The following is a 17350-nucleotide window of genomic DNA, read 5'->3' on the forward strand; positions in this document are numbered from 1 at the left end:
TCTTCACGAACAGTTCGACGACGTTTGCAGCAGCAGGGAGTATTAGCTCGGAGACCATGGCTGCGGTTACCCTTGACGCTGGATCACAGACAGGAGCGCCTGCGATGGTGTACTCAACGACTAACATGGGTACATGAATGGCGAAACGTCTTTTTTTCGGATGAATCCAGGTTCTGTTTACAGCATCATGATGTTCGCATCCGTGGCAGCCGAAGTGCCGAGCGGTTCTAGGTGCTACAGTCTGGAACCGCGCGACCGCTACGGTCGCAGGTTCGAATCCTGCCTCAGCCATGGATGTGTGTGATGTCCTTAGGTTAGTTACGTTTAAGTAGTTCTAAGTTCTAGGGGACAAGATGACCTCAAAAGTGAAGTTCTATAGTGCTCAGAAACATTTGAACCATTTGATTGGTCGCATCCGTGTTTGGCAACATCGCGGTGGACACACATTGGGAGAGTGTATTCATCATTGCCACACTGGCGTATCACCCGGTGTGATGGTATGGGGTGCCATTGGTTACACGTCTCGGTCACCTCTTGTTCGCATTGATGGCGCCTTGAACAGTGGACGTTACATTTCAGACGTGTTACGACCCGTGGTTCTACCCTTCATTCGATCCCTGCGAGACCCTACATCCAGCAGGATAATGGTTCAAAATGGTTCACATGGTTCTGAGCACTACGGGATTTAACTTCAGAGGTCATCAGTCCCCTAGAACTTAGAACTACTTAAACCTAACTAATCTAAGGACATCACACACATCTATGACCGAGGCAGGTCGCGCGATTCCAGACTGTAGCGCCTAGAACCGCTCTGCCACACCGGCCGTCGCAGGATAATGAACGACCGCACGTTGCAGGTCCTGTACGGGCGTTTCTGGATACAGAAAATGTTCGACTGCTGCCCTGGCCAGCACATTCTCCAGATCTCCCACCAATTGAAAAGTCTGGTCAATGGTGGCCGAGCAACTGGCTCGTCACAATACGCCAGCCACTGCTCTTGATGAACTGTGGTATCGTGTTGAGGCTGCATGGGCAGCTGTACGCGTACACGCCATCCGAGCTCTGTTTGACTCAATGCCCAGGCGTATGAAGGCCATTATTACGGCCAGAGGTGGTTGTTCTGGATACTGATTTCTCAGGATCTATGCACCCTAATTGCGTGAAAATGTAATCACATGTCAGTTGTAGTATAATATATTTGTCCAATGAATACCCGTTTATCATCTGCATCTCTTCTTGCTGTAGCAGTTTTAATGGTCGGTAGTGTAGTTTACTAGCTGTTTGCACGACTAATTCGCTCGATACGGTCGTGGGATAAAATAGATGAGCGAGGCACAGCTCTGGACTTGGCGGCGGCCTACCTGCTGGCTGAAGAGCTGGTCGAGGCGCTGCTGCGGCGCGCGGCCCTTCTTTGCGCGGACGAGCAGGTAGACGGTGCGGAGGCGCGGGCAGCTGCGCAGCAGCTTCTCGACGAGCACCTTTCCCAGGAAGCCGGTGCCGCCCGTCACCAGCACCGAGGCGCCGCCGAAGAACTCCGCCACCGGCGACTCGCAGCCGCCTGCCTCCGCCTGCTCCTCAGGCTGCGGCTCCGACTGCAGCTCCGGCCGTGTCTGGCCTTCCTCCGCCGAGACGTACATGGCGCTTGCTGGGGCCTGCCTGCACACACGTACCTCAGTCCTCTCATTTGCTTTCCTTGTACTCGAGTCCACAGTAATCAACCAGCGATACCTAGACGTTGCGGTTTCCCTGAAGCCGTTTTATATGGATATGTTTCACTCTGATTGTTGTTAAGTTGCAATCATATTATCTTGTCCAAAAGAAATATTATATTTTTATTTATTTCGACCATCTCAGTTACACTGACATAAAAGTCTGCTGCAGTGCTTGTCGGTTTTGGGATGATACTCTCAAGCCAGGCACCTTGTTATCTTTCCTTCACTCATGCCATTGTCCTGCAGCGATCGCAGGGTCGTCGTGGTTGCCGACCGGGGTGCCCGACGGGTTCTAGACGCTACAGTCTAGAACTGCACGACTGCTATGGTCACAGGTTCGAATCCTGCCTTGGGCATGGATGTGTGTGATGTCCTTAGGTTAGTTAGGTTTAAGTTAGTTCGAAGTTCTAGGGGAATGATGACCACGGCAGTAAAGTCCCATAGTGCTCAGAGCCATTTGAACCATTTTTTTTCGGCGTGGTTACAACGGATTTGGCAATGTTAGAGTTAGGAATGGATGACGACCCGTATCCCGCAGGACGGAATCAGTGTACCCCAACTATCTGCGTCTAGTGTAAATCCTGAAATAGTCAGGACGTGTTTCAAATGTCTGTGACGCGTGGAACTGGTTCAAATGGCTCTGAGCACTGTGGGACTTAACTTCTGCGGTCATCAGTCCCCTAGAACTTAGAACTACTTAAACCTAACCAACCTAAGGACATCACACACATCCATGGCTGAAGCAGGATTCGAACCTGCGAGCATAGCAGTCGCGCGCGGAACCTAGGGACCAGCCCGGTATTCACCTAGCGTGATGTGAAAACCGTCTAAAAACGACATCCAGGCTCGCCGGCCCTCGTTAATATGCCGGGCGGATTTGATCTGGGGCCGGCGTGCCTACCCGAGTCTCGGCTACCCTGGCGGGTTGTTGTTAACCTCGCTTGTCATACATTATAGTACAGTATAGTACTCACGAATAGCTTCTGCACAGAAAATTTAACTGTGGGTAAAAACTTCTCTCAGTGTTTCTAAATTGTGTGTGTAGTTCCACCTGACTGACGCAGCGAAACAGGACTGAAGTTGGTTAGCTGCAACCAATTTACAGGGTGACAATTACAGAACTATATGAAATAGAATTGTCAAAACTTCTGAACGATTTTCGTTAGGCCGTTCAAACTACACGGTTGGCCGCGGGGCATGACGAGGATTACTACGCGCTGTGTGGTTTGGTTTAGCTACGAAGCCCACTTTCATTTGGATGGGCTCGTCAGTAACCAAAATTGGCACGAATGGGGGACTGAGAATCAGCATTTATTCAACCTCAACGGGTGACTGTGCTGTGTGCAATATCGTCACTGAATAATCGGTGCAATATTCTTTGATAGCACGGTGACTGATGAACGGCACGTGATGGTTTTAGAAGTTGATTTCATACACATTATCCCAGGTCACCTTGATTTCGACAAGATGTAGTTCATGCAAGACGGAGCTCGACCCTAAGGAAACGGGAGAGTGTTTGTTGTCCTGGAGGAGGACTCTGGAGAGTGCATTCTGGCTCTGGGGTTCCCACGAGACGCTGTCATAGGCCTAGATTGGCCGCCTTGTGCCCCAGATCTGAATACTTGCGACTCCTTTTTGTTTGGCTATGCTAAAAACAAGTTGTAAAGCAATAACCACAAAACCACAGCTGAGCTCAAAACAGCCATTCAGGAGGTCCTAGACAGCATCGATGTTCCGACATTTCAGCGGGTCATGCAGAATTTCTCTATTCGTCTGCGCCACATCATCGCCAATGATGGCAGGCATATCAAACATGTCATAACCTAAGTATCTGAAGTGACATTTACATGTTGAATAAAGTGTGTGCACGCCGTAGTAACATTGCACACGCGTTTGTAACACATCCACTCAAAGGCATCACGCAACACACATGCAACTGAAACAGCGTTAGTTTGAGAGAAAGAGACAGTTCATGTAAAGGATAAATACTTATAGCTAATGGTGGGCCCAACAAAGCTACAGCGAAAGTTAATAGACCACTTTCAGCAATTTTATTTACGTAAAAAAAGTTAAGAAATGACAGAAAAAGTTTTATAATGAAACAAACTATTGGTAATTTGAACGGATAAATCCTGTTAGTATTTAACTGGGAGAGCGCACAGCAGTGCAGCTTATCTGGTGGTGGCGGTTTGTGATGTTGCAAACGAAGTTATCACAGCAACTCCGTTCGTCATAGTTCCATGGCGAAGTACGCTGATTAAGACTTTTCTCGATTATATTGCAAAGTCATTTGCAGTGGTTTTTGACAAGCCACTGGCTCCACAGACGTAATTGTTGGTGATAGTCCACAGGTTTAGCATACGGTTGTTTTTACTCGTTACACATACCAAATTCGCGCTTCATTACTTTACACACTGTTGGTGATAATTTCCTACCGCGACAGAATTGTTCGTCACGTGTGCATATGTCTACCACAATGGCAAATTCACAGTCAGTAAGACTGTTGTTGCACCTGATCTGCAATTGTAATTACATTGATAAGCCAAAACATTAGGACCGCTGCCACCGTGACGGTTTAATGCCACCTGGTGGTGTTGCGAGCACGTGATGTGTAACAAAGGTATGTAAGCGGAGCAGACACGGACAGGTGATCACCCTATAGAAGATATGACCTGCCAACGGGGGAAATTCATCGAGACTAGCTACTTTGACAAAGGGCAGATAATTATCAAGCAGAGGCTGTGAACGAGTGACTCGAAAACGACGAAGCTGGTCGAATGTTCACGTGCTACTGTAGTGAGCACCTACACAAATAGGTAGAAGGACAGTGAAACAACCGCTAGGCGTTAAATGATTGGATATCTACGACTCTTCACAGAACGTGACGTTCGGAGGCTTGTCTGCCTTGTAAAGTAGGGTAGATTGTGTTCTGTGGCATTACTGCCGAAAAAGCACAGTGCTGGTGTACGCGCAATTGTTTCGGAGCACACAGTACATCGTACGTTATTGAACATCGACCTGCGCAGCAGAGTACCTACACTCCTGGAAATTGAAATAAGAACACCGTGAATTCATTGTCCCACGAAGGGGAAACTTTATTGACACATTCCTGGGGTCAGATACATCACATGATCACACTGACAGAACCACAGGCACATAGACACAGGCAACAGAGCATGCACAATGTCGGCACTAGTACAGTGTATATCCACCTTTCGCAGCAATGCAGGCTGCTATTCTCCCATGGAGACGATCGTACAGATGCTGGATGTAGTCCTGTGGAACGGCTTGCCATGCCATTTCCACCTGGCGCCTCAGTTGGACCAGCGTTCGTACTGGACGTGCACACCGCGTGAGACGACGCTTCACCCAGTCCCAAACATGCTCAATGGGGGACAGATCCGGCGATCTTGCTGGCCAGGGTAGTTGACTTACACCTTCTAGAGCACGTTGGGTGGCACGGGATACATGCGGACGTGCATTGTCCTGTTGGAACAGCAAGTTCCCTTGCCGGTCTAGGAATGGTAGAACGATGGGTTCGATGACGGTTTGGATGTACCGTGCACTATTCAGTGTCCCCTCGACGATCACCAGAGGTGTACGGCCAGTGTAGGAGATCGCTCCCCACACCATGATGCTGGGTGTTGGCCCTGTGTGCCTCGGTCGTATGCAGTCCTGATTGCGGAGCTCACCTGCACGGCGCCAAACACGCATACGACCATCATTGGCACCAAGGCAGAAGCGACTCTCATCGCTGAAGACGACACGTCTCCATTCGTCCCTCCATTCACGCTTGTCGCGACACCACTGGAGGCGGGCTGCACGATGTTGGGGCGTTAGCGGAAGACGGCCTAACGGTGTGCGGGACCGTAGCCCAGCTTCATGGAGACGGTTGCGAATGGTCCTCGCCGATATCCCAGGAGCAACAGTGTCCCTAATTTGCTGGGAAGTGGCGGTGCGGTCCCCTACGGCACTGCGTAGGGTCCTACGGTCTTGGCGTGCATCCGTGCGTCGCTGGGGTCCCGTCCCAGGTCGACGGGCACGTGCACCTTCCGCCGACCACTGGCGACAACATCGATGTACTGTGGAGACCTCACGCCCCACGTGTTGAGCAATTCGGCGGTAGGTCCACCCGGCCTCTCGCATGCCCACTATACGCCCTCGCTCAAAGTCCGTCAACTGCACATACGGTTCACGACCACGCTGTCGCGGCATGCTACCAGTGTTAAAGACTGCGATGGAGCTCCGTATGCCACGGCAAACTGGCTGACACTGACGGTGGCGGTGCACAAATGCTGCGCAGCTAGCGCCATTCGACGGCCAACACCGCGGTTCCTGGTGTGTCCGCTGTGCCGTGCGTGTGATCATTGCTTGTACAGCCCTCTCGCAGAGTCTGGAGCAAGTATGGTGGGTCTGACACACCGGTGTCAATGTGTTCTTTTTTCCATTTCCAGAAGTGTATATGTGTTCACACGACATCGCCAGTTACGACTGTTGTGGGTAGGGGACCATTGACATTCGACCGTCGATCAATGGAAACGAGTCGGCTCTTCGGGTGAATCACATTTTTACTGCACCGGGTCATTGGACATCTCCCACCATCGAGGTGAACGGCGGCTCGAAACGTGCAGCTCGCTACGGACGCAGACTGGTGGAGCAGCATCGTGCTGTGGGTGATATTCTGTTGCGCTAGCGTGGGTCTTGAGGTAGTAATCGTATCCGTTCAAGCTTGGCACCTTCGCCGACGGTGACGTCATCTTTCAGCAGTATAATTGTCCGTGTCTCGGGTTGGGTGGGGGGTTGTTTTGGGGGAAGAGACCAAACTGTGAGGTCATCGGTCTCATTGGATTAGGGAAGGAGGGGAAGGAAGTCGGCCGTGCCCTTTCAAAGGAACAATCCCGGAATTTGCCTGGGGAGATTTAGGGAAATCACGGAAAACCTAAATCAGGATGGCCGGACGCGGGATTGAACCGTCGTCCTCCCGAATGCGAGTCCAGTGTGCTAACCACTGCGCAACCTCGCTCGGCCCGTGTCTCGGAGCCAGAACCGTGCTGCAGTGATTTGAGAAGCATTATAGTGAACTCACCTTGATGTCTCGGCGACCAAATTCGCCTGATGTAAATCCTATGCAAGCCATCTGGATCGCCATAAGGCGCCATCACCGAGTACGCAAATCAGCGGCACGTTATTTACGTGAATTACATTATCTGTGCGTTGACATCTAATGCACATACCACCACAAACGTACCAAGTAACTGTCGGTTTCTTGATACGCAGAATCGATTATGTATTTCGTTCCAAAGACGAACAAGAAAGCTATTAAGCAGGTGGTCATAATGTTTTGGCCTATCAGCCTATGTTTACCCCGACAGTTATGGCTTCAAACAATAGGCTGTTCATTAACAAAACAAATAGAATACCCAGTTTATGGAACCCTGGTTCTCGCGATGAGGTTGAATGGAAAAACAATTTCACTCACATGGTTGCAATGAGGACAACGCCTAATCTTGTAAGCATTGTCCGTACCGACTGAGATGCCGCCCATTTTGTAGAAACCGTACGATCTTTCTGTCCATACAGATCACGTCAACTTTCATTACAGCCTGCGACGGTGATTCCAACGGTCAGTCGCTAAGTTCCACGATTCACTGTCTCAGCAAATTTTCGCATCTCAAATCAACAACATGAGTATCGTGCTACTGTAGCGTGCACACACACACACACACACACACACACACACACACACACATACCCATAGTAACTCTCCCTCACTGTATATCGCTGCTCCAATGTAACTTTCGATGTATGTCTCGGTGCTTTCATGCCTACGATTTACACATTTATTACAAAATACAGCTATACTACACCATCAAACAAATAAGTACTTAGTCTACGAAAGCAAAAGAAGTGACACAAAAAAGAGGAAAAAAATTTACCTGTCACTAATGCCTACGTCTTCACAAGTCACACCGTTGTATCTTTTCCTATATTGATTCCATAAAAGAATACGGTATAATGAGTATAAAAACAGGTTCAAATGGTTCAATTGGCTCTAAGCACTATGGGACATAACATCTGAGATCATCAGTCCCCTAGAATTAGAACTACTTAAACCTAACTAACCTATGGACACCACACACATCCATACCGGAGGCAGGATTCGAACCTGCCACCGTAGCAGCAGCGTGGTTCCGGACTGAAGCAGCCTAGAACCACTCGGCCACAGCGGCCGGCAACAACAACAGGGGGAAAACTGAGGACGGAGGTGGCACAGCAGAACAATAAAATTCGAGGGAGTATTCTAAGCTCGGAAACTGGAGGCGTAATGAAACCTCAGACCAAACCACTGGTGTAAAATGAGATTGATACCAGATTACAGTGATAACACAACTGAAGGCATAATCGTGGCATGCGCGTTGTTGATTTGAAATGCCAAAATTTGCCGAGACAGTGCCTCGTGGAACTTAACGACTGACCGTTTGGATCACCGTCGCACGTTGTGATGTAATTTGAAGTGATCAGTGAGTTAACATTGTATTGTCACACAGTTCTGCGCTATGTTTAAAATTTCACTTCTCTAGCACATCGGGAGTTAATTTGAAATCATTTGCGAGGTCTGCACTGAACTAACAGACGGACAAGAAAGTAGCCCAAAAAAAAAAAAAAAAACGTGTTAATAAGATTATACCGGAAGACACATGTCGTAGGTGGTGCTGTATTGTTTCCTTTGCATTGTCAAAAACACTAAAGGCAACAGCAAGCAGATAGACATGGAGATTTTGTAGCTGTAATGAAATCCTGTCTTCGTATATTCATACAGTGTGTTTCACAGTTCATGTTACACACTTCTAGAGTTGTAGAGGGGACTTGGTAGATGAAGTTTTACTTAGGAACCTATGTCGGCAAACGCCATCCAAACCCGCTACAGGACGTCAAAGTTACAGTCGCCGGTGACTGTAAATGTATGTATATACAGGGTGATACTTTGATGATGTCACAAACTTTCTAGGATGATGGAGAAGGATAAATGTATCAACTTGAGGTAAGAGCCGCTGCACCGGACACGAAAGTTGAAGTGAAAACCGTTCTGATACCTCTGACAGTGGAACACACATACCGGTACTGTTGTAGCTTATATTAAGACTGTAGGGTAGGCCACTTTCAGAGGTGGTGGTACGGACCAAACCAAGGAAAAAAAGTCTCGTAAACATGGGTCCTAAAATGCATACTTCAGGAGATACTAGCACTTGTTCAACAGAGATATGAGTTTCAAAATAGCGAAAGTGAACACGTGCTCCAACCCGTAATGACTTTAAAATGAAAATTGTCTCGCAAGAGATCCACTCCATACCTGAAAGCTGTTCCACGAAACTCCCTTACTCAAGAAACACATTAATTTGTCAGTTATTCAACGTATGATGTCCATGACCAGCACAAATATAAGGGACAAACGTACAAACATAAAGGTACTGTTACAACATCAGTAATACAAACTAAGGGTGATGTACAGTGTACAAAATCATAAATATTATAATCAAATATTCATGTATGGTACAGGTAAAAATCATTGGAAGTAACATGTAATATTCCACACTATAATATTGTAAACTGTAAGTAATGACGTGTTTTTTTTTCATAATTATGGTGCATGTTGTCCAATACTTACGTATAAGTATCTGTGTAAACATGCCATTACTTACAAATTAAGTATGAACTAGTCATTGTAACAAAAACTTTTTTCCATGTTTGTGCTCGTACACTCATCTGCGCCTTGTCATGTTGTGGGGTTGGTTCAAATGACTCTGAGCACTATGGGACTTAACTTCTAAGGTCATCAGTCCCCTAGAACTTAGAACTAATTAAACCTAACTAACATAAGGACATCAGACACATCCAAGCCCGAGGCAGGATTCGAACCTGCGACCGGAGCGGTTGCGCGGTTCCAGACTGTAGCGCCTAGAACCGCTCGGCCATCCTGGCCGCCCATGTTGTGGGGCTTTCAGTACATTCATTGTAAATATTTTTCCTCATTATTGTAATGTCATTCGAGTTATGCAAAACGTTTATGTAGTTTGGTCTAACGATCTTTTGATTGGAGCGCTAAAAATAAAATAAATATACACTCCTGGAAATGGAAAAAAGAACACATTGACACCGGTGTGTCAGACCTACCATACTTGCTCCGGACACTGCGAGAGGGCTGTACAAGCAATGATCACACGCACGGCACAGCGGACACACCAGGAACCGCGGTGTTGGCCGTCGTATGGCGCTAGCTGCGCAGCGTTTGTGCACCGCCGCCGTCAGTGTCAGCCAGTTTGCCGTGGCATACGGAGCTCCATCGCAGTCTTTAACACTGGTAGCATGCCGCGACAGCGTGGACGTGAACCGTATGTGCAGTTGACGGACTTTGAGCGAGGGCGTATAGTGGGCATGCGGGAGGCCGGGTGGACCTACCGCCGAATTGCTCAACACGTGGGGCGTGAGGTCTCCACAGTACATCGATGTTGTCGCCAGTGGTCGGCGGAAGGTGCACGTGCCCGTCGACCTGGGACCGGACCGCAGCGACGCACGGATGCACGCCAAGACCGTAGGATCCTACGCAGTGCTGTAGGCGACCGCACCGCCACTTCCCAGCAAATTAGGGACACTGTTGTTCCTGGGGTATCGGCGAGGACCATTCGCAACCGTCTCCATAAAGCTGGGCTACGGTCCCGCACACCTTTAGGCCGTCTTCCGCTCACGCCCCAACATCGTGCAGCCCGCCTCCAGTGGTGTCGCGACAGGCGTGAATGGAGGGACGAATGGAGACGTGTCGTCTTCAGCGATGAGAGTCGCTTCTGCCTTGCTACCAATGATGGTCGTATGCGTGTTTGGCGCCGTGCAGGTGAGCGCCACAATCAGGACTGCATACGACCGAGGCACACAGGGCCAACACCCGGCATCATGGTGTGGGGAGCGATCTCCTACACTGGCCGTACATCTCTGGTGATCGTCGATGGGACACTGAATAGTGCACGGTACATCCAAACCGTCATCGAACCCATCGTTCTACCATTCCTAGACCGGAAAGGGAACTTGCTGTTCCAACAGGACAATGCACGTCCGCATGTATCCCGTGCCACCCAACGTGCTCTAGAAGGTGTAAGTCAACTACCCTGGCCAGCAAGATCTCCGGATCTGTCCCCCATTGAGCATGTTTGGGACTGGATGAAGCGTCGTCTCACGCGATCTGCACGTCCAGCACGAACGCTGGTCCAACTGCGGTGACAGGTGGAAATGGCATGGCAAGCCGTTCCACAGGACTACATCCAGCATCTCTACGATCGTCTCCATGGGAGAATAGCAGCCTGCATTGCTGCGAAAGGTGGATATACACTGTACTAGTGCCGACATTGTGCATGCTCTGTTGCCTGTGTCTATGTGCCTGTGGTTCTGTCAGTGTGATCATGTGATGTATCTGACCCCAGGAATGTGTCAATAAAGTTTCCCCTTCCTGGGACAATGAATTCACGGTGTTCTTATTTCAATTTCCAGGAGTGTAAAAAGGCAACTGCAAACAACGGATGAGGAGCGAAGTAAATGTATTACTATTACCAGAAGGGACAGATTAACGGGATATTTACCATGGCGTTCAGGAACACTTTACTTGGCCCTGGAAGGAACATTATGGGGGGAGGGGGAATATTTTAGGGGGAGGAAATCCTACAATATGTCAAACTTAATATAGGATACAATGTGTGTAGCAGTTAGGTAGAGGACAGGCGAAGATGCAGGACAATAGAAATACTGACGACTTAAAAAAATAAATAAAAGAAATAAAAATAATATGGCGTAGTCACTGTAGGTCTTATGTGGATCCTTCCAAAGTTAAAAATTCTTAGCAAAAATATTCTTATTTGAACGTCAATTTTATACACGGAACGAAATTCGTAACTAGCTACGACACAAAATAATTGTTCAAGATCAAATTTTTAAACTTAGGACACTTCCACCGGTCACGTGAGGTCCGGTGTTACGCGTGCATCCCTGCCACGTGCGATATTACGAGAGTTTCTCGGCATTCGAAGGTCGACTGTCATTGCTCCATTGCCAGCGCTGGTTTCCAGGCCCCGGCTTAACGCAGAGTCAAGATGAACTGGGCAGGCCAAAACAGGTCTGTCCTATGTAGACAAGGCCGCTGTGGTGTGAGAGGTGCAACAAAGCGGACAAGTGTTTCGCGTTCCCTTTTGTCTAGCCTACACACGCCAGTGTGTAATTTACCAGTAGCGGACAATCAAATCCACTTCGTCTCGTAGCAGACCAGTGCCATCATTTACAATACCGGACAATACAAAAATGCCGAATAGGCGTTAGTTTCATCGGTCTACACTCATGTTCAGATGACGTTGAACGACTTGAAATAGGGCGTCCATATTCACAGGGATGCTGTCTTTTGCGCTACTCTTCAATATATACAACGAAGAAGCAATGATGGAAAAAAAGAATGATTCAAGAGTGGAATCTAACATATATAGTGAAAGGATAGCAATGATAAGTTTCTCTGCTGACATTGCCATCCTCAATGAAGATGAATAAGAATTACGGGACATCTTTGAGAGAAATCATTTTCCTGTTAGGCTGTTTATAGTTTTGAAATAATCACTGTATTTAATGTTTTAGCTATTATCTAATTTCCTCCCATTAGAGGTTATCAAGCTAACTCTGTTACTTGCATCTCAGTAAAAATCTATATTCTGTAGCGTCTTAAATTACGCATATCTTTCTGGAGGAATCAACATCTGATGGAGTTCCTAATAACTGTTATGGCCAAAACTGTCTTATCTGTGAATTGCGCATGCAGAATGAGACCTTTAAGCAGTTTTTGTGGCTGTGACAGTATACAGCACATGAAAAGAGTTAGTGTAACATTTCAAATGAATGAAAACATGTGGTGGTGAATGTCTTAAAATCGAATACAACATTAGCTATTAAGCCGTTGACTCTGGAATCACTACCAATAGAGAGGTAAAAGTAAATTACAAAAAAAAAATTGTAAAAGAAAAAAAATACTTTCAGTAGAATAAGGAATCTGGAGAGAAATAAGTGAATGTACCTTCCGCAGAATACGATTGGCTATAGAAAACGATATACGAATCGATTCACTGAATGCTTTCAGAGAACTTCTGTTGTGAGTTACATGTTTGTCTCTACAATCACCTTTATGGGTGACCCCCATTAAGCGAGGGTGATCCCAGTGTTGAGAAACGACAAGCAACGTTTCTAACTACTTTGTCTTGTACGCTTGTTAAGTATGTTTAGACACGCTAACTATGTTTATTTCTCTGAGCAAGAGACCTTTGACTAATTAAGCCTCGACTAATTAGCTTCACGAATAACGTGATAATCGGTTTCTGTGTTTCTCTTATGGTGGTTTATTATTAGCTGCGAAACATCACAGTTGCGCACTTCACACCTGTTGCAGACCGTAGCGTCTGGAACACTGGATCCGCAATTGTACTGTCTTATTCTTCCACAATTTTAGCAGCTTAACGGAATTTCATCTGATCAATTAAATAGTCATCATTTTCGTTCAGGCATATTCACTATTTAACATATTTTGTCTCTCTATCTGTCTTACACGCACATTTACTTTTTTTTTTTTTTGACCAGATATTACAGTTTGTTTACCAAGCAGCCTGCTGAACTCTCTTTCTCCGTTCCCTCACTAAATTACCTTCAACATTCAAACTTTTTACATTTTCTCCTCGACTCTTTAGAATATTAATGCTATTTTTCCTCTTCTTTAGCAGAGCCCTACTCGGAGAACTGAATCAGGGTTTAATTGACCCTACGAATCTATTTTGCATGGGAAGTGGTCATTACTTACACATTTCATAAGCTACATGCTACATTTACTGAGTCTTCTGCATGCCATGTCCTTGATCGTAAATTATTCTTACGCCTTAAAGAAGCCATTCCATCTCCAAGTGGTTGTTCTAAATTTCTATTCATCCCTCTTTCCTCTTCTCGGAAGAAAGAGAAAAACGTTTTGGAAAATGGGGAGTTACTTTGTCTATTGTAACTTCAAGCCGCCATTTATAGAGAATCCAAGCAATACCTGAGATCAAAGCAGAGGTCGGGGATTAGACGATGAAGGCAGTAATTCCAAGAACGCGAAAAAGAAACCAGTTGTCGTTTAAACTGGGAAAAACATAGCTGTAGGGGCTGTCCTAGTAAGTATTGTTATCCAGGATCGATGCTGTGAAGCCGATATCGACAGTCGATTGGCGAGGACAACAGATGAAGTCGGCTAATACCAAGTATTGACGTCGAATCGAGGATGTAAATGTGAAAGTGAGAAGTAGCTAGAGAAAGGTAGGGGCAGGAAACTGGAACCTTTTGAAATATGACGCTGTACAAGGTGCTACAAAGTCAGTGGCTGTGGCCAGATGAAGCTAGAAACAGAAAGGCGCTAGAAAGTATAAAGATTACAATTTAATTAACTGTTAATAAAATGTCGTGTGTCGAGGGCCTCCCGTCGGGTAGACCGTTCGCCTGGTGCAAGTCTTTCGATTTAACGTCACTTCGACGACTTGCGCGTCGATGGGGATGAAATGATGATGATTACGACAACACAACACCCAGTCCCTGAGCGGAGAAAATTTCCGACCCAGCCGGGAATCGAACCCAGGCCCTTAGGATAGACATTCCTTCGTGCTGACCACTTTTTTTTTTTTTTACCAACTTGTTTTTAATTTAATTTAATTTTATTTTTTTATTTTTTTATTTTTTTTACAGGAAGGCAGGGTAAACAAACATTCTTTATTCGTACAATTGTGCTGTCCTTGGGATAAGAAAAGTATCGAGACAGCAAAAACAATTTAGAAACCAAAAAATCAACACAAAGGCCGCCCTCTCTTTTTTTGTTTTTCGTTTTTTGTAACAGCAATAAAGTAAATGACAATCCTAGTCACGGGCGGACCCCCCAGCTATCGGGAGGATTGTGAAAAACACTTCCTAAAAAATTGGAAAAGTAAGTCCTGTATTTCGTTTGACTCCGTATGAGCTCGTGTTGTTCTTGTAAATACATCCAATAATCCATCACGGACTTAATATCGTACGAAAACAAATATTTCGTCGCATGTCCAGCGATCCAATTGACCGCATATGTCTTTTGTTTGGGAAAAAAGGTCTTATCCGGTAGAAAAAGTGCATCCGATGTGATTTCTGTGTAGTTAGTGCGCTGAAGGAAGGCCAATATTCGACGCGTCAGCATCCAGACGTCCCTCGCTGCGCCACACACTAAACCATGTTCTTCTGTTGCTAACAGTCCACAGTTGGTGCAAAGAGGAGAATCGACCATATGAATTGTATGTAATCGACTCCTGGTCACAAGTTTCCGGTTTATAAGAATATACCACATCGATCTCGCTGCTGTTGACAGTAATGGAGTATGCACTGCACACCAAATGTGGTTCCACGTTCTCGACGGGTATTTGAATTCCATTACATTGCGGCCATGGTGATCCATCAAGCATCTATAGATCTCCCGAGTCGTGGGTATTCTCGTCGAAGGTAGTTTCAGACGAACATAACTGTAATCAACAAGAAATGAGGCAATGTGTGCAAGAGAAGGCGAAATATTGCCCATCGCAATAGGGGGTTCGTACGAAGGCGGAACAAGTACTTCTATCAGAGCTGACGTTATGGTATGCCTTCTTTGTTGCCAATTTCGTATCATCGCTCGCATGTAGAGCGCCAGAGCTTTGTTTCTCACGTTTGTGAGGTTGAGGCCACCGTTCCGGAACTGTAGCGTTAACGTATCATATTTGATCTTAAATAACATCCCAGTACTAACATAGTAACCAAAGGCAGCCATGAGGCGATCTGCAATACCCTTCGGTATTGGTAGGATCTGCGCTAAATGGGGGAGTCGTGACGCTATGTGAACGTTGGTGTATGCCACACGTTGGATCATGTCAAAGGCTCTCAGTGAGTTGTTGCGTATCGTCAGACGAACATTCTGCAGAAGCCGCCGAGAACTCGCCGCCGCCGACCGCCGTAGTGAACGGGTAAATGTAATCCCCAGACATCTCAGCGATTCCACCGTCTGAAACGGTCCCGATACGTCTTCCAGACCCCGTCCAATGTGCATAATTTTGGATTTCGTCACGTTAACGACACTGCCTGCTGCCGTCCCGTAAGAGTCTAGATGTTCAACAGCCTGACGCACTTCATGTCCTGATCTGACAAGGAGGATCATGTCGTCCGCATATGCGCGGCAAACAAAAGAGTTCTCATTAAGCACTATCCCAGTAAGTGAGCGCCTCATAACACACATCAGCGGCTCAAGCGCTACCGCAAACAGCATCAAAACAGCATCATGGAGAGTGGGCACCCTTGTCGGACTGAGCTGTTAATGGGAATCGATCCCGCTTCCCGGCCGTTTACAATCACCTTCGATGTAGCCCCTCGTATTAGCCTCATAACGATGGAGATGAAAACAGGTGGAATCGCCATTCGGCTCATGACTGACGCCAAGAAGTCATGGTTTATCCTATCGAACGCACGATCGAAGACCACAGATATCATCGCTGCTCGCATTTTACACGTTTCCGCAAGGGCGATAACGTCACGGTATTCACTTAACGCCGAGGAGATGTTGCTTCGCACCCCTAGGCAAGCCTGATCAGGGGATATTGTCCTGGATATCGCCAGCTTGAGACGAGACGCTAGTAGTCTTGCAAAGATTTTATAATCGGTGTTTAGCATAGTGAGAGGCCGATATTGATTAACATTGCGACTCCCCGCCATCTTCGGGATGGGAAGGAGAAAGCCCGTCACAAAATCCGACGGTAGACGCATGTCCGGACGCATCGCCTCATTGTACATCGACACCAACTGTGGCATCATCATGTCCACGAATTCTCGATAAAACTCTAGCGTAATCCCATCTGGCCCTGGTGATTTATGGGCCGCTCCTTTTTTGAGTGCCACCTTTATATCGTCTTCTGTGAGTGGCTCCATAAGCGCTGCCTTATCCGTCTCTGTCAGTGTCGTTTGCAGATGTTGCAGTATCTCTTCCCCCACGAGACGGTCCGTCGGTGTACCGGCATAGAGGTGGCGGAAATGCTCTAAAAATTCATTTGCAGTGTCCTGTTGTGTTGTCAGTTGACGGCCATCTAAACCGTGGAGCACTGTTACCAATGACCGGCGGTAACGTTTATGTTCCCGCGACACATGGTGCATCGAGGTACGTTCCCCAGTGATGGTGTCGAGACATCGTGCCCGTATTGGGATGCCACCCAGTCGTCGTCGCGTGATCGACAGGATTTGTGCCTTGACACGATGAACTTCCGCTTGATGTTCTGGAGACGGCACCTGGAAGGACAGCTCACGAAGCATGGTGTAATAATAATCAAGAGTGTCTCTTTGCCATCTCGTCTTATCCCGACCATACTGTATGAGCGCTCTTCTTATTGCCGGCTTAGTACACTCGAGCCACCATTGAAGCACGGAGGTATATGTTGGTAGACGGCGTTGACATGTGTCCCATACCTCCTCGACTCTCTGACGACATTCGGTGTCTGCCAAAAATGACAAATTGAGCTTCCATGTCCCGCGGCTTCTCCACACACTTTGCCTAGGGAGTGATA

The 17350-nt window shown here is 47.0% G+C and overlaps 1 protein-coding gene across 1 annotated transcript in view; it reads right to left on the reverse strand.

The window, feature by feature from the left end:
- LOC126284347 (fatty acyl-CoA reductase wat-like) overlaps positions 1-17350 on the reverse strand; it is a 173276-nt gene that overhangs the window by 116048 nt on the left and 39878 nt on the right. The window contains exon 2 of the mRNA XM_049983202.1: positions 1362-1656. Coding sequence (XP_049839159.1) covers positions 1362-1637 — 276 coding nt within the window. The 5' untranslated portion in view covers positions 1638-1656. The remainder of the gene's footprint in view (positions 1-1361; positions 1657-17350) is intronic.

This window comes from Schistocerca gregaria, chromosome 8 (assembly GCF_023897955.1).
Source record: "Schistocerca gregaria isolate iqSchGreg1 chromosome 8, iqSchGreg1.2, whole genome shotgun sequence".
Taxonomy (NCBI): domain Eukaryota; kingdom Metazoa; phylum Arthropoda; class Insecta; order Orthoptera; family Acrididae; genus Schistocerca; species Schistocerca gregaria.